We start from the raw sequence: 21957 nt of genomic DNA, 5'->3' as shown, positions 1-21957 counted from the left end.
CGTGGCCCTGGTGAAAATGAGTTCGACACCCCCGCTGTAGAGGGAGACAGATGCCTCGGTCTCATTCTGAGGGCCCTGGTCTTGGGTGCGGTGAGTCGGGCTGGGGCCCAAATTCAAGATCCCAGTTTAGGAGTGGGAAATGTAGACCACGCAACCTACCAGGAGAAATGAAACCAGGCAGAGATTGGTTTTATTCTACCCACCTTGCCTCCTTAGAATAGGAGGCAAATAGTAAAAAGTGCAATTTTTTTTAATGCAAAAGAATGGCAAGACTGTAAGCTGAGACCCCCACATGTGAGGGCAGTGGACAAGTCCCCAAGCTGTGGTCACCCCCTGTGATAAAAAGCACCCTCAGTACTGGAGGAGGGAATAACTAATAGCCTGGACCCCCTCCTCTGCCCTGTAAGGTCACTTTCCCTGTGATGGCTATCTCCCTGGTACCAGGCTGCCTGGCAGTCCCAGAAGAAGATTGGGCAGCTCAGTGGGGTCAAGGAGTTGGGGTGATTCAGGAAGAGGCTGATGGAGAGTGTGGGGCCTCTGACACTTGGGGGAATGGGGCAATTCCGTGTGGGCCAGGTGAGATTGATGCACAGGTCTTTCCAGAAGGGAGTCATACTGGGTAAGAGGGGTGGGGTGCTGGGGGCGGGGTCCTGTATTGCTGGTGATGCCAGTCGCCCTGCCCACCCGAAGCAGGACAGGAAGAGCCGCCCCAGGGGCGGACTGGCAGGGAGCACCGAGAAGAGCACTGTGGAGGGTTGCACCGGTCTGCAGCCTCGCTGCGCCTGGGTGCCCTGCAGAGCCGCAGGCCCCTGGCTCTGTGCGACATGTGCGCCCACTAGAGCTCCTGTGCTGGCGGCCCCACAGCTGGCTCCTCCAGGGGCTGGACGGCCTCCTGCACGTAGACGATGAACTCCGAGGCCTCCCCGCCCTGCGTGTAGACGGTCACTGTCTCGATGCCCTCCACGTCGTCGGAGGACACGACCAGGTGGTGCTGCTCGGCCAGCTCCACAGACGCCTGCTGCAGGGTCTCCTGAATCATGAGAGTGTGGTTGGCACTGGGCTCCTCCTCGGTGACCTGTGGGAGAGTGAGCAAAAGGTCACCCATGGCCCGCTCCTGGGCCCAGCCATGGCCGCAGAATCACTGCTGCTACTCACAGAGTGTCTGGTGGGCCCCGGAGCTCGCGCCGGCTGCAGTGATCCTCTCCGCCACGCTGTGCTCCCCTCCCTCCCGGTTTACAAGTGCAGAGCAAGGCTCGGCGCTGCCAGGCCGCATGGCCGGGGCTAGCTGTCGCTGATGGTGGAACCCAAGTTCAAACCCAGAGTCTGATCCTTTTCTTGAGGCCAAGCTGGCTCCCACAGGTATGGGGGCACCTTATCACTTATTTATTGCAGCCGTGCTGGTGGGTGGGAGGGGGCGGATGGAACTTCATAGCCGGTGCACTTGGCGGTGAGAAAGGGACTAGGTCTATCCTGTGCTGTCTGCCTTTCCATACTCTCTGGGAGCTCCCCTCTGTGTCTGAAAGCAGCCTCGCACTAGGAAGGAGTGGGTACCCTGTGGGATGCTTTTCCCCAGGCATGTCTATCAACACTAACTCCTCAGCCCTGTGGGGACAGCCTGCCCGGGAAAGTTCCCTGCCACAATGGCTGGACAGGTGAGTGAGTCTGCCAGGGGAGGGGACCTGCTGAATCCTCAGGCCAGGAGAGCCCGCAGGCTCCTGGAGGATGTGAGAGAGACAGACTCTCCAAGGGGGTCCGACAGCAAAATGGGAAGAGCGCCTGCTCCGTGCTGCTCGAAGCGAGGCTTCACCACTCGCAGCTGGGAGGCCCGATGCCAGACCCCTGGGCCTACGATGCTCAGTTTCGCCACGTCACAGGGCTGCTGGGAAGATCAGGGGGCTCTGTGCATACGGCAGGCGCTTACTCGCACCTGCCCTTCCGATGCCTTCATTCCTTCACTCCCAGTGCTTCTCACCCCCTACCTGAAGGGGCTGTGGAATGTCACTCACTGCACCGATCTGCTGTCAGTCCCTCAGGTCCCACTGCACTAAGCTGACTGAGGGCAGGGGCCGTGCCGTCTTGCACAGCCCTTCCCCAGAGGCAAGCCTGACGCCCGTCACCAGCACAGACTCCGTATGTGCTGAATAATACCCATTAGCTGCGGGATGCCGTGCCCAGTGTGCAGCAGAAAACCAGAGTCTGCTGGGGAGGACAGCCGCAGACAGAGCCACGGGCTGCAGAGCCACGCTGCTCCCGAGCGGGCAGCAGGGCAGGGCGGGTGGATAGGTCAGAGGAGAAGAAAGAGCAGAAGGCAGCAGTGACCCCCAAGAGAGACGGGGAGAGGTGGGCTTGCTGGGGCATCTTCCACAAGCTCCTGTTCGTGACCCTTCTGCTTCCTGTCCCAGCTGCCACTGAGGACGTCCTCCTGTCTGCCCATCCCCCAGGGACATGCCAGGCCCCCACGCCATCTCTGCAGGCTCCAGCTGGCTCAGAGGGGTCTCCTCCGGCCCATGACTGCACTCGTCCCTGTGAGCAGGAGGTGCTGTGACAGCTGGGAGGGCTCATGTTTTGTTCAGAGAGGACAATGGAAAAGGCTGGCTGGGGGGCGCCCCCGCATGGACATGGATTGGGAAGAACTTTTAATTTGGCTGACAGAATTCACCAGAAGGTAGAGAGCCATTCTGAGTAGAAATAATACATTTTGCCTGATTTGTTTTTCTGGAGTGAATTGAGACCTTTTTTTCCCTTCTCTTACTGCTTGTTTCAATTTCATTTAAATGGGAAAATGTTCTATGAACTAAGACTTCAGAAGTAAACAATGATTTATCTCACTCTGGAAGTGAGTACCTGACAGAAGGTAGGGGGCCAGGGAGGGAATACACAGCGTCTCTCCTCGTAGCTGTCAGGCATGTCCATGCAAAGGAAAAAGCTAGAACGTGGCTGATTTATGCTGAGGTCCCATGAGCGGGAGGGTTCAAAGCAACCCCGCTGAACGTCAGATGAACAGACCATGCAGATGGAGGGAAGGCCCTGGGCAAAGAGCACGCAGGTCCCAAATCCCCCCCCTACCCCGGCCACCAGCCACCCTCAGTGGCCAAACCCACTGGGCAGGGTTCCGGCTTCACCTTTCCAGAAGGCTCTGTGCCGCCTGACGCTGTGAGCCGACCTCCTGACTGCTGCAACCCTCCACGGGCTCCATTCCCGGCCCCGACCCAGAGTCCAGGCGTCCTCGCTGCCCCTCTGCCCGCCCACGGAGCCTGGAGCCCTGCTCGGTCCCCTCCCCAACTCCTCTGGACTCCACCTGCACCGAGGCTCCTGGCAGAGCCAGGCACCAGCCCCCACCTCTGAGCTGGAGAGCTTCTCAGGGAGGCCTGATGCATCTAAGCCAGAGGAGACCAAGTGGTGGGGAAGCAGGAGCAGGTGAGGCCCGAAGCGAAGTTCACATGCAGACCTTGAGCCCTGACCACCGGCTGAAACACGGAGACGCGACTTCGCAGAGGAAGGCAGGGCAGGTGTTCGAAGGAGGGCCCTCTGTGGATGGGAACCCGCCTGGCACGGGTGTTCCACTTCACTCAAAAACCCACTGATGCTTATTGGTCCACATCCCTTTTCTAAGTATTCAGTCTACTTGAAGGTAGTGCCTTCTCCGTTTCTCTTTCCAGTTTTCAGCTCCAGCATTCTGTCCACTAGAATCTCCATTAAATGCATCCACTGCTAATTATGAGAACAGCCAACAGGATCCTCTGGGACCGAGAGAGCAAGGGAGACAGAGGCGGGAGTGCCTTTCGCAGAAGCCCCGAGAAGAGCATCCTTCTCAGTCAGCACAGGTGCGATGGGGGCTTCACCCTGCTGCTGTCACCTCACAGAGCATCTAACACGAGCAACATCCAGGGTCCCAAAGGCCCCCTGCTGCCGGCCCTCGGGCCGCCTCTCCACTCTCACGAGCTTTCCTGAGCCACCGGCCAGCCCTGCAGGCGCCGCCCCTACAGACACCCGCTCTGCATGCAGCTGAGGTGGGAACCCGCACTGCAGAGGGTTCCAGGGCGGGAGGCTGCTTTACAATGGGGTTCAGGAGGCTTCTGCGGAGTGTGCCTCTCCCCACCTCCATGCACCCCAGTGTGGTATGTTTCACACTCTGTTGCTGTTTCATGTTGTTGCAAACCACGGACTTCCTTCCATCCCTGCAGAACCTGGCGTCCACCCAGCCCCCTGGACTCTCTCACCAGACACTCTCCCAAGCATCACCCCTAGCATTTCCACACGCTGTCCTCTGGTGAGGGCATTTCTGTCCCCATTCACAAGCGGGGCTCATCAGAAGTCAAACAGCTGGAAAAAGCAAGAGCTGGACCTTGCTCTGGGTGACCCCACGTCCACAGACCTGCCTCAGAGGGTGCAGTGTGACAGGGGCTAAAGGGACCACCTGTCATAGGTAAACAGGGTAATTCTTACTCTGACCCACCCCAGGCAGTTTACAGCTGGCTGTCTAGCTCTCAACCATTCCTTGTTCAAATGATCCCTCCAGGAGCCTAATCTGTTAGCATGGCTGAAAATTGCTCTCCACGGGGGAAATAATACGGCTTCACAGCACCATTATCCCCTGAGATGGGTACACCGTTCTCCCAAATGCTGGATCTCACACATCTTGCAGATAAATTATGAGCAGCACAGATAGCTTAATAGAAACCCTTAACCCTGGGGACCATACAAATTATCCCTGAAACTGGGCCCCGAGTCCCGCACTTGTGCCCACCCCCGGCGTCCTTCCGGGATCTGGACCGGAGCACTGCCGGTCGGGGCGCTCTGTCAGGCTCTGCCTCCAATGAGGCTTCCCGCCGCCCGCCCCTGGGGGGCAGCAGGCGGGCTGGTGCAAGCCGGCTCACTCTCCAGCCCACAAGTCTCACTCGTCTTGCCTTTTCCCCCTTCTCCTGCCTGCCCTGCTTGCCCCCCGACCCCCATTCCCCTCTCCACTTCCTTTGAAAACACCATTCCAAGCAGGTTATGCTTTCTTCCCACATCCCAGAAACTCCTGGAAGTGCCCTGGCTCGGGGAGCCCTCAATAAAAAGGGGTTCCCTGCACTCCCATCGCTGTGTGGACCCCACAGAACCCTTTTCCGTGGCTCTATTACAGTCCATGCGCCGCCGCACTCACCTCCCCCACCCCCACAGCAAGGACGAGCCTCTCTGTCCCCACCCCGCGTCACACTCTAGGCAGGCACACGGGAGGGCAGGTGGCATGTCCAGAGCTTTCCTCGGGTAGAAGAAGCTGGAAGCGATGACACAGAGGACAGTCTGGAGCAGTGGTCGGCCCTGTTTCTGTCTGACAGGAGCCCACCCAGATGACGTGGAGGTGGGGAGGGGGCACACTGTTCATGGAAGGACCCCTTTTGACTCCAAAAGGTCCACCCCCTCATCTTACAGACGAGGAGCCCAGGCCCAGAGAGGAAACACATGCCCAGGGCCACGGGTCTGGGACCAGGGTCCGATTTCCCACCTTCCGGTCTCAACGCTGCCCCTCCCCTCCCCTGCATAGGCCGGCCTCAGACCAAGCCGCAGGGCGGGTCTGCTTCCCAGGAGAGCTCGGGTGAAGTGCCTCGGTGCCTGGCCCTCCGGTGAACGGATAGGGACGGTCCCGCAAACACAGAGTGATGCTGCGGACATATTCAAGGCTCTGAGGTCACATTGTCTTGTCACAGCTAGAGCTTTCCAAACAATCTGTCATGAGCAGGAGGGGGAGCGGGGGGGGGAGGAGGAGGAGGGAAGGAACAGGAGGAAGAAAGGAGAGAAGGAGGAGGAGGAGGAGGAGGAGCCCTGGGGGCTGTGTCGGACCCCGAGTGGAGCGCTCGGCCTGCAGCCAGTGTGCGGCACACCCGTGGAGTCTTAGTGCCCCAGCTTCAGAGGGGACTGCGGGTTAAGGGCAGGCCAGGGGCCTGGCACCTGTGCTCTGGCTACTCCTGTGCCCCCAGCCTTCCCTGGGCTGTGAGACTGTTAAGTCCAGGTGACACCACGGCCCCAGGCCCCTTTGATGGAGAGATGATGCCAGGTCATCGTCTACAGCACAGGACTCGGCCAGCAGGGGCTGCAGTGCTGGGGACACACAGTCTTGGTTCCCCCAGTGACATTTGACCCTGGTGCCATCTTTCCTCACATTCCTATGTCCTCTTTAAGATGCCCTGACCCTGGCTGGATAGCTCAGTTGGTTGGAGCATCATCCCAATATGCCATGGTTGCAGGGTTCGAGCCCAGGTCAGGGCACATGCAAGAATTCAGTCAAGGAATACATACATCAATAAGTGGAACTACAAATCCATGTTCCTCTCCCCCTCTCTCTCTCTCTCAAATCAATGGAAAAAAATAAGAACACACTGTGGACCCCTCTGCCTCGAATGAGATGCCACAGAACACCCGAGAGAGGCAGCGACAGGGAGCACCGTTTGCCCCCAGCCACTGAGTCCGCATGGAGCCCCGACACGGGCCGGAAGCGTGTGAAGGGGCTGTCCTGCCAAACGAGAAGCCGGGAGTGCGGGGCCATGGGGACACCACCAGGAGTGGCTCTCCCACAGCCTAACACGTGCTTCTCTGTGTCATAGAATGCACCAGCCACAGTCCCTGCCCAGGGCGTCCAGACAGCCCAGAGACACCCGAGGACCCGGGGATATGACGAAGAAAGGCCAATTGAGGGAACGAAGACTGGATCCCACAGAGGCGGCAGTGAGAAAAGAGCAAAGGCTCTTATTAGCTGGGAACTTTAAGGGAACATTTTACAAGCTGCTGGCAGACCACAGTAAACCATACTCTGCATCACGCTTTTCTCCCAGAGCTTTCAAAACACCGTGACTTCCCTCCCAGCGCCCGAGTCTCCCTGGTCCCACGCTCGTGCCACAGGGGCTGCAGTCTCCGAAGGCTCCTCACAGGCTCAGCCACCTGAACAGACACCTGCTACTCCCCTCCAGACGTCCCCCGGGCTTCCCACGCAACCGTCAGGCTCTGTGGAATCCACCATGGTTTTAACACAGCTCCTGGCAGGTAAGTCCACGACAAATAGTAAAGAGATAAAACCTCTGTTGGTCCTATAATGGAAAGAAACCAGAACGACACCTGATTTAATGTCTATTCAGTTTATCACCCTCTGGAATGAAAATCGCCACCAAAGCCCCTGCACTCTGGGGCGGCTCACGTCCACAGCACTGTCCCTCAAGCCTGTCACACTTGTCGGGCTGGGAAGGTGCTGAGCACCTTCACTTGGGACCTTCCGGTTTGAGGGACTCTAGGACAGGAATCATCCTCCACATTTTCTGGGAAAAATCCACAGTCAGCTCAGCTATGCCAGCTGAGCGCCCAGCTGCCCTCGGCCCTGGACCCTCCGGTTAGGAGAAGCACGCAGTACTCAGAATGCCACGGGGGGCCCAGCTGTCGTCGTCAGTGCACAGGGGGTGGTGAGCCCCCACATCGAGCAGTGATTCAGGGGACCCAGTCTGGGAGATGTGAAACACTGCAGACAGGTGCTCTCATGAGGAGGTGGGCTGGGTGTGCACGGTGTGTGTGTGTATGTGCACGTGAGTGTGGGGTGTGGGTGTGTGTCAGGGAGAAGCTTGTGAGTGTGGGTGTGAGTATGTCTCTATTTGTGTACGCATGTCTTTGTGCACAGGCGCATGCCTCCGTGAAGGGATACGGGCTCTGGGGGGTGTGTGTGTGCACATGTGCATGTATGTGGGCTTGGGAGGGTGTGTGCACATGTGCACATGTGTGGGCATGAACGTGTCACGTCCTCAGATGGTGTCAGGGACGTGCACCACCGCCACATTAGCACGTGCTCCGGGGGGCACACGGACAGCAGCCCCCACGTGCGGCCCCTCTAAAAGGCGAGCGGCCGACGGAACGGCCACCGCTGACAAGATGCGCACTCACGTTCCTCGTACGCAGATTCCCAAACATGTCAGGCTTCTTCTCAGCTCTCTGCTGTTCCACCGAGAACGTCACATGTGCCAGACACCCTGGTGGATGCTGGAAATGCCCGTGAGTCCCACACCCGCTTCCAGTGCAGAGAGCCTGCAGTCTGGCAGGAAGGACCTGGGCACTTCCGAACACCCAGGGCAGGGTGGGGGCAGGGAGTGGGTGGTGGTCAGGGATGGTCTCCTGAAAGAGTCGACCCTGGCCTTGGACACTAGGGTTCCCAGGAGTCAGACGGCATGAACACCTTCTACGGTCCCTGCCATCGCAGGAAGTCTCAGGCTCCAGGACAGGGCGAGGATTTGCGGGCGGCAGACAAAGGCTCATGCAGAACCAAACACTGAGAATGACGGCCAGCACTGCATCCATCCTTTCAGGCGGACTAGCCCCCTGGGTGCGCTGAAGCTCTGGGGAGGGAGCTTCTCCCCAGCAGGGTTTTCGCTCCCTTGAATTATCACCGGCCCAGGGCTTCCTCTGGCATGCTCAAAGTCGCCAGCCCACTTTGCAAGGTCAATAAGCAAGTGCACTGACTTTCTCAGCCCCAGGCTGGGATGGTGTGGTGTGCACTCCAAACAAAGGGAAACAGTAAACAGCACCCTGAATTTATAGAGGAAAGAAAAGGTATAAATAAATATGGTTTATGCGGGTAAGAGGGAACATCATAAATCCCCAACTGTAGAAATATGTATGTCTATGTAGGACCAGAAAAGGGGGAGAAACTTGTGGAAGCAGCAAAATACATGCAGAGGCAGGGAGAGACCATTCACGGGTCGGTGGAGAGTGAACGCCTTTGAAGGGAGGGGGGATGTGAGCAGTGACTCGTGGCCCCGGGAAGAGGGCAGGAGCCCCCCCACCCTGTTTTCCTCCAGGTTCTGAGTAGATAGCTGCCATTTTTTCTTTGCTGGAAGTACTGATCCCACCAACAGTCTGCAGCCTGAATCGTAAAGATTTCCAGCTAAACACAACCAGGCCCCTCCATGAGTGCCTTCTGCTCTCTGGGCCACTGCAGGGTCCAGCTGGCCAGCATTGCAGCCCTGGCCCTCGCCCCAGGGCACCGGAAGGAACCTGTCCACTGGCTCTCATCTGCCGGGAACAGGAAGAGCAAGGCTCCTGGCTGGGGGAGAGGTGCCTCCCACGCCCCCCGCCACATGAGGATGAAGGGTTCCACGTTGGCCAGACCACACTATAGGCAGGAGGGGATAGAGACAGACACCTAGGCAGCAGGAAGGGGGGCACGCGACAAGGACAGCTCATGTGCCTCGTGCCCAGGAGTCCGAGCACACTGTGTGGTCTCCACGGTCATCGTGTGAGAACTGACCTGATGAGGTACCGGTGTGCCTGCACTGGGCCGGTGCTACCGGGTGTCCTCCCCCGACGGGGTTCCCAGCACAGCCCCTCCACAGCATGTCCACAGGGCACCGGGCCCACAGCAGGCACTCAGCACCCACCGGGCTGTACTATTCCAGAGTGCGCCCCAGAAGGTGACCGGAAACTGCACTGTGACAGAGTCAGAGCCTGTGTACAGGGGCGGCAGGGGTAGATGGAGCACCTCATTGCCCCGGCTCTGGACAGCTCATTGTGCACAAGGCTGTACTTCCTTGACCTCTAAGCACAGATACGCGGACTGATGTTCTATTTAACATCGTGGGGGGGCCGCATCATGTCGGCGGCGGGCACCTTGAATGTGGGGACATGCTTCTCCCTGCAAACCTCAGCACTGCCCAGCAGCCCCTCTGGACAGGCAACTCTCAGGGTCAGGCAGGGCTTGCTGACACCCCTTTCACTGAAATCCCGCCCACCGCCACGGAGCACTCCCCTCTGCACCTCACTGAGGAGGAACGCCCTCTACCCTCCACCCTGCTGATTTTCGCTGTCGCACCCCAGGCAGCCTGATGGCAGGTGCTCCATGAGGCCTCAGGGACCGACCAACCCTACCTTCTTGGCTTCGCTCCCTGGGGCCTCCCTCTCTGTGCCGGTGAAGCACTTGGCTTTCTTCCCCCAGTGCGAACTCTTAGCCCTTGGACTCCACAATCCATCTCCTCCCAGTTTCCCTCCCTGTCCTTCACAGAGGTGGCCCACAAGGAAAATGCAGCTGGAAGCAGCAGCACCGGGCTCCTCCCACAGCCCCCGCCCCCACCCGGGAGAGAAAGACAAGCTGAACTCTGGCATGGAGCACTTCCACGTTCTGCTGAACAATGTTCATCAGAACAAAACATAAACCATTTTAATAGCTCATCAAAGGGAGCCAGGCAAGTGTGTCAGTGACCAAGTAGGTCTAAGGTCAGAAAGGGGAACTGTGGACCCCGCTCGCACGGGTCCTCCATCTCCATCCCACCCTGAGCACTATCTCAGCTTGGACACCCCTCCCCCAGCGCAGAGTGCACAGTCTGAGACCCTGAGCTGCAACCCTGTGAGGACATCGCCTCCCGGTTGGCAAGTCCACTCGCCCATGCTTCCTGGCTCTCCAGGCTTCTCTCTCAGGGTGGGAAGGGCTGCCGGCCCCGACTCTCCTGGAGCATCTGCCCCTTGGCCAGCCCTCCCCTCTGTGCACCCTTCCTACTCTGGGTCCCTCCTCCCACCCCCCTTTACTCCGGGCCGTGGCCGTACAATGTAAGGCATCTGCTCTTCCAAATCAGCCTGCCAGGGCCTTGTCTAAGGGGATTACTTTGAATGGCTCCATGACAGGGGGCTGTGGGATTAAATTATTCCCAGATGCAACAGTGATTTTACACTTTTTTCTGCAACACCCAGCACGCACTCTAGGACGGGGTGTTCCTGCTTTTGTTCTCTATGGGGTGTAATAACTTACAGGACACAACTGGGGAATCCCAACGTGAGACCCACAGTGTACTCCACCCTCCTGTAAGCCTCTCCCGAGCAACCACGCGGTGTGACGTGCTGGGCTGGAGAGAGACAAGTCCCGACAGCACGGGCCCGGCCAGTGAGGGGGGGCCTGGACCCGCGCACCAGCGCCTGTGCAAGTGGCCTCCGCGCCCTCGTAACACGCTCTACGGCAAAGCCCTGAACCGGTTTACTCAAAGGAGAAAACTGAAACTAGTTTATGTCTCTAACAAAAACGGCTGTGTTTAAATGTAAATGACAGGACGACTGAAATCGGAGGGCGTTCTTTCCAGAGAGCCCGCTGCGCTGCAACCCCTGGGCCGCAGGTGAGGGTGAGTGTCCGTCTGTCTGTCTGCCCCTCCTCCCGTCCCTGACCGACAGCCTCGGGGAGTGCTGGGCCAGATGGACAGGAGAACGGCCGACACACGTGTTCTCAGGGATCATCCCCCATCCAGTTACTCAAGGCTGTGTCCAACACTGCCGCTCCCTCAGCCCTGTGTTCTCAGTGAGCCAGACCTGTCTCTGAACAGTGCCACCACCCGCCACTGCGGACCCGCCACACCTGTTGTACCGGACGCCCATCTGCCTTCCCCCAGTAGCGCTGTCAGCCCAATGCCTTGCAGCGCATCTGAGCTGCATCCTAGGCCCGCAGCCCCCCACAGCCCTGCGGTGTGCAGTGAGTCCTGGCCGTGAGCAGCAGCGGGCGGTCCTGTTCCTGGAAAGGAGACGTGAACCACAGTCGGCAGCACCTTCTGTCAACTCACAAAGGACCTGGTGTGTCAGAGACGCCCGACATCCTCCTGACACCCTCCTGAGTCAACCCTTCCCGAGTGCCAAGCAGCTCTGGATGCTGCATGTCACCATGCCGGGGAGGCATTCCAGAGGAAGTGAAAGAGACCTGCTGAGACTGCAGGCTGGGAAACACGCAGACAGACTGCTGGAGGTTCGGCTACAAAGAATAGGAATCTGTTTCCACTACATAGACCAGCAGGCCCTGGTGGGAGAAGCACGGGACTCCTCCAGCCCGACTCTAGTCCAGAGCCTCCTGACACAACCCACTGTGTGGCGGAGGGCTTTAGGACACACAGGCAGACCACCATTGAGATGTGCCAAGTCTTCTCCATGGACCAAGAAATCCAGCTGAAGCAGACTGGGACCTTGAACTCTGCGGGGTACCCTGAGCACCATCCGGAAGACAGCACGGCCCCAGCCACGGCCACCTTTGCCTCATCAAAGGCAGGTCCCTGGGACCCACTGCTCAGGGTCCCTCTGTGAGGGGCAGCTTAAGAATACCTTTGTGAGTGCCTGAACCCGACCTGACCCCTTTCGCTAAGTTAACTGCTCCGAGTTTCCTTCTTGTTTCCTGTTATGAAGTTCAGTGCTACGTTCACAGTGGGCTGGGACGGCTCTCCTGACACACACCACTTCCAGGTGTCTGCTCAGGTGTCGGGGATCAGCCCCGACCTCCTTTATGACACGGCCCTAGCCCGAGCTCACTGCCCTCTTTTCTCGTACTGCCGTTCCCACTGCGCTGGCTCGCCACGCGTTTCCTGCTAGAGAGCAAGCACCTTGACGGCAGGCGCCGGGCCCCTCCTGGCGCTGCGGACACTCTGCTGGACAACAGTTGGCACTGACGAACGTTTGCTGAGCGAAAGACTAAAACAGGTAACTATGTAAAACTCCACAGTCTGCCTGCCAATCTTCTGCATGAACTTGAACTTTTGTGTATCCTGGTTCTGATGTGCTGAGTGCTTTTGTTTTTTCAAATATTTGTGTGAACAGACTAAATCTTTTGTAAAATGAAGCAGAAGATAGTATAGACAGAGGAAAAGGATGATCTAATTACCAAGCACACTGCACTTTAACAGATGGTGAACTCTCTGAGGATGGAAAAGAGGAAATGAGCCCAACAGGATGACCATTAAGTCAAGTAACCTTTGTTCACAAATTGATCGCTTCCCTCCTATCGGTTCAGTCATCCCGTGTAAATCCAATTGGGGTGACGTTGGACCCTTAAAAGGCCTGGGCACTGGGGACCCCTCCTGGCTTCTCTGGCTGCCCCTGCAGTCCCCGCTAACTGGCACCTCAGGCACTGAGGGCACTTTTCATGACAGATGTGCCCCAATGTGCCCACATTGTGCTCACTGTCACTCTGGAACTCTTCTGAAGGAAACAGAAAGTTTCCAGAACTTTCAAAAATTTATTATACCTTTGCCTTGAAACACACCTGGCCATACGGAGCTATTGGCAATACAATTCCATAACAATCAAAGGCAGAAAGAGGAAGCTCGAGACCATACCAATTCCACTCCTTAGGGAAGTGAAAGCCCTGAAAAACTGAGGGGGCAGGAGAGAAGGGGGTGGGCGGCAGTGCGAGGGGACCGTATTAAAGAGGTGGGGGCCTTACCTGCTTCACAACGGTCACGGTCCCTGGAGCCATGGCAACCACAGAGGCCACGGCTGCAGCGTCGTGCGTCTCGGCGCCCAGCTCGATGATCTGCTGGAGAACGTTCACAGCGGTGGGGTCCAGGCGGTCACCTTCGAGGACAAATGGGAGGCCATTGAGGGCCCGGTACCGAAGGTCTCCGACTGCAAAAGCAGCCCCCAGGGGTGGCCGCTCTGGGGTGGGGCCTCCCCCAGGAGTGAACGGGCGCTTGGTGACTGCTCACCAGGACAGCAGAAATCATTTACAGGGTGCTTGATGGCTTGCAAAGCAGTGTTTGTGGGAACACTCGAAATCCTCCGCAGCCCCGGGAGGAGAGGACACCGTGACGGTGTCACCCCCATTTCACAGATCGGGTCGTTCCACACAGAAAGGCCGAGAGACTTGCCGCCAGCCACTGGTGTCAGCTATACCCAAAGCCCGGATGTTCTGAAGCCAAACACAGTGACACAAGCCTGCCTCTCGAAACGGAAGCCTGAGCAGCACCGGCCACCACAGCCACCACGTTGAAGGTGGAGGTGGGTCCCCTCTCGCACATGGGCAGGGGGTCAGCCAGAGCCAAGTACACCAGCTCTGGGCAAAACATCCAAGGGCGCCTCAACTGCCGAGCCAACGGGCATGGCAGTTCCAAATCAACTGAAGTCAGGGCTCTGGTCTGATTGTCTCCGAAGGTCGCAGTCCAGGTGGTCAGGCAGCTACTGGGTAGACCTGCTGCTCACACTGGGCCACCTGGTGGTCTGCTGGGCCACCCAGGCCTCTCTCAGACACGCCACTCTGACCCTCCTCGTCCCCTCACCGAAGGGAAATCACTGCCCGGTCCCCAGGTTAGCAGAATGCCGTCAAGTCCCCCCCAACGTGCACACCCTCCTGGATGGGCTTGCTGAGGGATGCGTCCAGGAGGGTCACCGAGATAAGGTGTGACCCTCATGCCTACTTCTCCCTCAGTGACCTTGTATCAAGTCTGCCCAGCAGCCAAGCTGGGGGCTCAACCCAAGGGACACAGACAAAGATCTAATGGCCTCTCCTCCTTCCAGGGCTCCCAGGCCCCGAGACAGATCTGTGAGCAAGTTACTGCAGCTCCGTGAGGAAGGCAATTCGGGGGAAGACGTGGTGGAGTCGGGCAAGCCGCTGGCAGGAGGCACGAAATCTGAATCCCGACAACGGACAGGAGTGGGCAGGACAGTGCTGTGGGGGAGCAAACGGCCCCCGTCCCAGAGGGCACTGGAGCGCGGGGGAGGTGGCAGCTTGTGCAGAGTGCTGCGGAGGCCAGGGGGGCCCAGAGGTGGGGGGCCAGGCTGGGCGGGGAGCCAGGGCGGGCAGCCGCATGGCAAAGTCTGAACTGTGCGCCTAGGACTAGGAGGAGACCCCGGACAGTGGAGAGGCTGTAGAAGACCTAAGCCAGCCTGTGGGGAGGGACCTGCACAGGCTCCCCGGCAGGGCTGTGGCAATGATGGCGACTACCCGATGGGAAGAAAGGAAACTCATTCACACAGGCCTGGGCTCTGGGAACTGCAGTTAACAGTTGGGGCCTCCCTGGGCCCATCTGCAGAGCCCACGGCTCTGAAGGCTGCAAAGCGGGGGCCCTGCCTCCTGCAGCCCCAGCAGCAGCAAGCCCGAACTGCCCTGGCGATTCACCGTCCCTTAGCGACTGGCCCAACAAAGGTCTCCAGGCCGGTGTCTTACAGCCTGGGGCTTAGGGATTTAAGAACTGGCCAGAAACAGCGATTTTCTAACTCTTATCTCCCATCACCATTTAACGCTCTCTTCTTCATCCCCCTTGCCTGTCCTCTGTTCCCCAAATACAAGTAGGGCTGTGGTCCATTATACAAACTTGGGTGCCGCTCCTACTCCGAAATGAACATTAAAGAAGTGTTCTCTTAGCATAATGTCCCAATCACCATGAAGCTGGCATGGTGGTGTTTTTTTTTTTTTTAATTGATCACAGGTCTGAAAATGAGGACATTTGATATAAAAATCCTGATCTGGGACTTTTCAGAAGAAGTGGAAATCAGGCAGCCCTGAGCCCACAGCTCTGCAGGTGGCCGCTGCATGGGGACCGTCTGTACTCTCAGTCTTGGCCCTGCGACCCCTGCACCACCCGCCAGGCGCTGCAGACTCTGGGATAAGCCACCTGGAATGATGACCATGAAGTGGGGAAAGGGGACAGTGCCCCAGTGAGAACTCAGGGGACTAGACTGCAGGGCCAGCTCCAGCCCCGAAGCAGGTGTCTCTCAGAGGAGCACTCGTGCTGAAGAGCCCTCAGTCTGTGCGTGCAGACAGGAGGCTTCACTGCTCTCAGGGGTTGTCCCGTGCACTCGATGTGACCTTCCATGGGGAAGCCTGGCAGTGTGGCCACACCTACAGGAGGGCACCTGTGTGCTGCAACAGTCTTTCAGGAGGCAGAGGGCTCTCTGCCTGGGAATGCGGCCGCGTCCACAGCCTAAACGTGGGCCAGGGACTGGGAAGCCAACCCACTGATGGACAAACGGCAGACCTCACTCATTCACAAGTCTACTCATTCTGCCTGCTCGGCACAGACCCACTTGGAGGCTTCGGGCATGGCCTCTCACCGCTCTCCGAGGTGTATCTCAGGTCCTGGAGTGCAGCCACGGCAGCCTGTGTCCCCTGAACATCCTCTTCGGCTTCTGCGATGTGCAGGTACTGGGTGGAGGGCTCCTCAGGAGCTTCTGTTGCTGGCTAAATAAACACAAGATACCTGAGTGACCTTCTGGAAGACCAGCTGTTACCCAGGATCCCAGGGTCATGGACAAAGGCAAAACCAAAGCACTTTGCACCCCCTCATTCACTTAGCAGCCCCGAGAGGTCAGCTGCTCCTGTGAAAATCCCACTTCCCACAGAGAAGCCTTCTCTTTGCAAATACAAGTCTCTAAAACCAGCTTCGGGCGAGACCCTCCCTCTGTGCATCCTGCCCCAGGGAGCAGCCTGTGCAGTTCAGACCTAGAGGTGAGACGCGCTCAGAGCCTCGTGTGCGCCCCCCCAGCGGCTCCCTGTCTCCTCCCCCTGCCACGGGCACTGCCTCTGATGGTCCTCACGCCCTTGGCTGGCAGAATGGCCCGGCAGTGGAGAGGACAGAAGGAAGGGAAGACGTGGTAGTCACAGAACACGGATGAGCCTGCAGCACAAGTCCCGGCACCGGGTCGAAGCCCAGGCAGCCTCAGCTACCCGTGCCTTCCTTATTTCCGAGTGGTGGGTACGATAAACAAAGTGGACACGGAAGACATTTCTGCACAAAAAGAGGACTTTGAGCTGGGAGGAGCTGAAGGGAGGCTCACAGGTGCCTCGTCCTTGGGGGAGCGAGAGAACGCAATTTCCACAAGAGCCGAGTACTAACAACGACCTCTCTCTGGAATGGACCAGTCCATGCAGAACCTGTAAGGTGGGAAGTGTTACTGTCACTGATAATGAAGAGCGAATGGGAGGGCTGTCCTCCAGGGTCAGGGCCGCCAGCTACACTCTCTAGGCACGTAGCAGCAACTGACACAGACTCCACGAGCAGGGGCGATTCCTTCACAGCCAAGTTCATTTAGGTGTTCCAGCCTCACAGATATTTCACACCCACCAAGTATTTGACAAACGTGTGAATAAGCAAAAGAAGCGTGTTTCCTTTCAACTACTGTGAAGCGGTGTGTCAGCCAACACCAACCTAAGATCACCCGAGTCTGTGAAAACCGGGGTGCTCCCAGGGGATGGCTTCCCATTCTCCGTGGGGAGCTCTGTGTGACAATTACCATGGGCAGGGAGACAGGGTCTTCACAAGGCACTCCTGGGAGCCAGGCAGCAGCGCATGGGCTGGCGCAGGCAGCTTGCTGTTCCCCAGGTGAGCCTGCTCCCTCCCTTCAGGAGCCGAGTACCCAGCTTTGCACCAGCCCTTTCTGGGGGGTTCCCAGCTCCGCCTGAGGTGCAGGACCCCCTCCAAGGCTGCAGCACCTGCTCACTCACTGACAACACATGGACACAGGTTTCTCCTGAGCCCCTGCCACAGGGAGGAGGCAGAGCTTGTTTGGACTCTTGCCGGGCTGTCGGCTGAGACAATCTGCCTCTGTCTAGTTTTAATGAGCATTTACTATGTGTGAGGTGACCATGTTTTCAGATAGCTCTTGCTCATTTTCTTGTTGGGCTATTGATCTCACCATGATTTTTAGAAGCCTTTTATAAGGTAAAGATATTTGTCCTTTTCTAGGAGAGGGCTGAAATTCTTTTTTTGTCATTTGTCACTCTGAGTTGTTTTCTGGAAGCCTGTAAAAATTTTTCATGCATTTTTCCCAGTCTTTTCCCTTACTGCATCTGGGCTGAGACCTAGCTGGGAAGGTCTCCACACTGTTGACCTTCAAATAAATGCACTCGTGTTTTCTTCTTGTATTTGTCAAATATCACTGGTTTTACATTGAAATCTCTGTACCTTTGGCTCAAGGCTTTCTCTCTATATAAACTACTAAGGATAGCCCATTGGTGATTGAATATGTCATCTATAGTAGTTCTCCATTGCTTTTATTGAATTTTCCAAAAATGTCACCCCGTCCCCTGCAGATACACACACTTCGCTTCTCCCTCCCGTCTCTGTTCGCTCTGCCCGGGCCAGCGCCGCACTGGAGCGGCGCCCTGGGGCCTCCATCTCCCCAACCTCGGGAGACGCCACCACTGTTTCCCCACGAAGGAAGACGGGGCTGAGACTTAGGTACTTATTTTTTCCTTTTAAAGATATATTCATTAGCCCTGGCTGGTGTGGCTCAGTGGATTGAGTGTTGGCTCACAAACCAGAGTCGCCAGTTCGATTCCCAGTCTGGGCACATGCCTGGGTTGCAGGAAAGGTACAGCTGGGGGTGTGCAAGAGGCAACCACACACTGATGTTTCTCTCCCTCTCTTTTACCCTCCCTTCCTCTCTCTCTCTAAAAAAAAAAAAAACCATAAAGAAAAAAGAAGATATATTCATCACATTCCACTTTACGAACTGTTTTTAATCAGGGGACCCTGAACTTCGGCGAATACCTTTTCTATAGAAGACCACTGCTTAGTTCCCTCCCCAGTTCCATCACTGTGGTGGGTCCCACAGACACAGCCCTCCGACCACCTGTACTCGGGGACCCCCTGCACTGCCAGGACGTGAGACTCCCCTCCCGCATGGCAGGGCCGTCTCCCAGCCCCTGCTCCTGACCACTGGCCATCGAGAGCTGACTCCTGAGATAAAGCCCCTCAGCCCGGGGCCTCTGACTCTGGGGCAATGCTGACTGTGATGGTTTTGGGGTTCGCAGCAGTGGGCACTAGTGCTGCCCAGCAGGCAGAGGTCAGCGATGCTACCAAAGGTCCTGAAGTGCACAGGGCAGCCCTACAGAAGAATTTCCAGGTCATTGGCAGCCCTGATGATAGGAAAACTCTGGGTCTGTGAGTAACTGAAGCAAAAACGTCGGTGAGCCAAACAGACCTTCACAAACCAGGCTAAACACAACCCAGAGGAAGAGGTGCAGCGCGGCCCAGACCGGACCCAGTCACCCCCTCGGATATGAGACACAACTTGAAAAGACCCCCAGGTTTCCCAGCCCCAAAACCCAGGGTTCTGAGGGACTGTCCGCGCCCGGGGCCTGGCCTTGCCTGGTTTGTATCAGCGTTTAGAAATGTCAAGGTCAACACCACACTCTGGAGCCTTACCTCCCACTTGGGCTCCCCTTCACTCTCCACCAGCTTCAGCCCGTGCTTGTTCTTCAAGTGCCTGTTGAACTCCCACTTGGTGCCGTAGACGAAGCTGCAGACCGGGCACTTCAGGCCACCTGGGGGCAGACAGCGGGAAGAGGGACGCTCGCGGCAGGAGCAACACGGCAGCTCCTCCTTCTACCCACGGGCCTCGCGTCTCAGGGGTGATTTTAGTTTTATGCTCAGTCCAAGCTCATCCTCGTATCAGAACAGAAGGGCAACAGTTTGTTTCTGAGGCAGAGGTTTTAAAACTTAATGTATTTTTTTTTTCATTTATCAAACAAACACTTGCAGAGAGTGGATTCAGCCAGCCCTCCACACCCAGGGTTCCCCATCCATGAGTCGGTCAACCTCGGACTGAAATGCTTGCAAGGTTACGTTACTGCTCATGTGTCCTACGTGGGCCTACCGAGACTGTGTCCACAGAGACCTCCTTTTCTTGTCACTGTCCTCTGAACAACACAACTATCTGCACAGCATGTCCACTGGATTGGACTCCGTAAGTGCCCAGACGTGATGTAAACTGTACTGGAGGGGTGCACGGGTCACAGGCAGACACTGCAACGGCTCGAGCTGGGGATCGGGCACCTGCCGATTCTGGCGTCCACCAGGGGGCCGGCAACCACTCTCCCACTGATACCTACAGATGAGTGTGCGCAGCCAATGTTTCAGGTGCCAGAGAGAAGGAGGAGAACATAACGCCTCCAGCTAAAGGGACAGTGGAACGTGCTTTATAATACACTGATATACATTTGAAACTGTGAATGCCCAGACACAATTATAGCAGTTTTTGAAAAGGCCCCAAGTTTCCAAACTCCGCCTGGGTGCAGAGAGGTACTGCTCCACTGAGCACCCTGACCCTCAGGCCTCCGATGCCAGCCACCCACCAGGCTGCCCCTCTCCTGAAGGGCCCTCGCACTCTGTCTACTGCCTCCTGCCCACCCACCGGCCACGCCCCCTGGTTGGATGCTCAGACCTTCTGCCCAGGCTCCTCCTCCTGCCCTCTGATTCCTAGGGAATTGCCACACTTTGCGTGGTACCTGTAAGCCAGTGACAGTTCCACCTGTAACTCTAGCTCAGACGTCTGCCCGCGACTGCAGCCCGAGATGCCAGTCCAGCAGGTGCCGTGCCCCCCTACTCAACAACCAGCCCCTCCCATTGCCGTTTTCTGCACAGTGGGGAGCAACCAGCTCGTGACCCGGCCCCCGGCAGCCACCGGCTTGTGACCTGTCCCCGGCAGCCACAGCTGCTCTGCTCTGCAGCCAGCATGCAGAACCCTCGCGGACCCCAAACGGAGGGCTCCACATCTCCCAGATCTGCTCAGCCCCCAGTGGCTTCCCCTCCCACCGAGAATAGACCCAGTCTCTTCCAGCCTCCACCCCCTCTGCTCTCCATCTCTGCACTGGCCAGGCTCACCCCTCTCAGGACACCCGCCTGAAGCTCCTCCCCCATGACCTCCATTTGCCCCTGCCCCCCCAGGGTCTCAACTCAAGCATCGCCTCTTCAGAAAGCTTCTCGGACACCCCAGCTCAGGCAGCCCCCCACACCCACAGAAGCCCCCAAGCAAGGACTTCCTTGTTGCATTTGTCACAGCCGTGGTAGGGCCCGAGACTGCAGTACGGATCGTTGCTGTGCCTGCCGGCCGTCTGTCCTCCCTTCTCCGGTGGTGCTTTGCTGAGGGCAGGTGTCCGGCTGTTGCACGCTCCGGCCCCAGCTCCTGGCCTCCAACCGGTCGGTCCTCAGTCCGTGAGCCTTACTGACTCTGCGTCTCGGAAAACCCTCTTCTTTCCTCGGCTCTTTCCCCAGCCAACCCCCGCTCTCCTTTGTACTTCTGTCCTTTGTGGGCGCCACTAGCCCCCTTGGCAAAGCCAGGGGGTCAGGCCGGCATAGCTACTGCTCGTGGAGACGTGACTGTAAGCCCCCCTTGGCAAAGCCAGGGGGCCGGGGTCAGCTGGCAAGGCCGCGGCCCGTGGCACAGTTCCTCTCCACCTTGCTTGGCTCCCTGCCTGGAACCTGCTGTGGCTAGACAATAGGTCTCCCAAGAAAGCTAGACAGCCTGTTTCCCTGTAGAAGGGTAGGTCATGCACCGGTGCTTGATAAACAGGGATGTTTTGATAGCACCCTGTGTTCCCCTGTTGTTCCGTGGAGTAGCTTTGCAGAAAGGACAAAGAAACTGGCTTGGGTGCAGCCCCCCTCCTCCTTATTCCCCATAATTGTAATAAAAGCCTTGAATAAACGGAGTTCGGGGCTCAGCGGGATGCTGAGACCTCTCCAACCTGACTCCCTGCGTCCTTAACTCATTTCCGCCCCCTCCCCTCTCCTGACGAGGCTGGTCCGCGGCAGGTGGCGCCCAAACGTGGGGCCCGAAGAGGTACGAGGGATTTGGTGAGAAACCCCCGGGGGGCCGTAGCAAAAAGCGGGGGGATTTAATAGGAAGTGCCGTTATGGGTGCTTCAGAATCAAAGGAGCGGAACATGTACGTGCAATTGCAGAAAATGTTGCTCCGTGGACGAGGGACCAAGGTTGGAGAGAAACAGATGGAAAGGTTTTTCAAATTTGTAGAGGAGATATGTCCCTGGTTTCCCGAGGAGGGGACAGTCTCCCTACATACCTGGGAGCGAATAGGAGAAAGGCTCCGCGACGCTTATCTAGCCCGCGGACCTGAGAGGATTCCCATTGATGCCTTTTCCCTTTGGAACTTGGTCCGTGACAGCCTTGACCCAGTACAAGAGATTGAGAGAATGACCCGTAGTCTAGCAGTATCCACCAGAGAAGATCGGCTAGATACCCAGTCAGTGAAGTCTGAGCATTCTTATACCAAGCCCCCAGAGGATGCCACGTTGCTGGCCCCTCCAGGGCCCCCACCTCCTCTGAGCCCTTTTGCCTCTGCTCCTCCTATAGACGAGGAGATGTTATCCCCCTCCGATCAAGAAGACTTAGAGGAAGCAGCAATAGCGTATGAGGTAGAAAGAGACCCTCAAGTGTTCCCCATCTTAGGTGATCAGGTGGAGGTTACTGCAGA

General features: G+C 57.5%; 1 protein-coding gene across 2 annotated transcripts in view; it reads right to left on the bottom strand.

The window, feature by feature from the left end:
- Positions 1-232: 232 nt before the first annotated feature.
- Positions 233-21957, bottom strand: part of ZFAT (zinc finger and AT-hook domain containing) — a 114033-nt gene continuing 92308 nt past the window's right edge. For both annotated transcript variants that reach the window (XM_037166717.2, XM_053661188.1), the window contains exons 13-16: positions 18894-19012; positions 15799-15925; positions 13193-13323; positions 233-1075 (exon numbers count right to left, since the gene is read on the bottom strand). In XM_037166717.2, coding sequence (XP_037022612.2) covers positions 836-1075; positions 13193-13323; positions 15799-15925; positions 18894-19012 — 617 coding nt within the window. In that variant the 3' untranslated portion in view covers positions 233-835. The remainder of the gene's footprint in view (positions 1076-13192; positions 13324-15798; positions 15926-18893; positions 19013-21957) is intronic.

The sequence above is a fragment of the Artibeus jamaicensis genome, unplaced genomic scaffold (genome assembly GCF_021234435.1).
Source record: "Artibeus jamaicensis isolate MK-2021 breed Jamaican fruit bat unplaced genomic scaffold, CSHL_Jam_final scaffold_916, whole genome shotgun sequence".
Classification (NCBI taxonomy): domain Eukaryota; kingdom Metazoa; phylum Chordata; class Mammalia; order Chiroptera; family Phyllostomidae; genus Artibeus; species Artibeus jamaicensis.
This window is presented reverse-complemented; position numbering and strand designations above follow the sequence as displayed.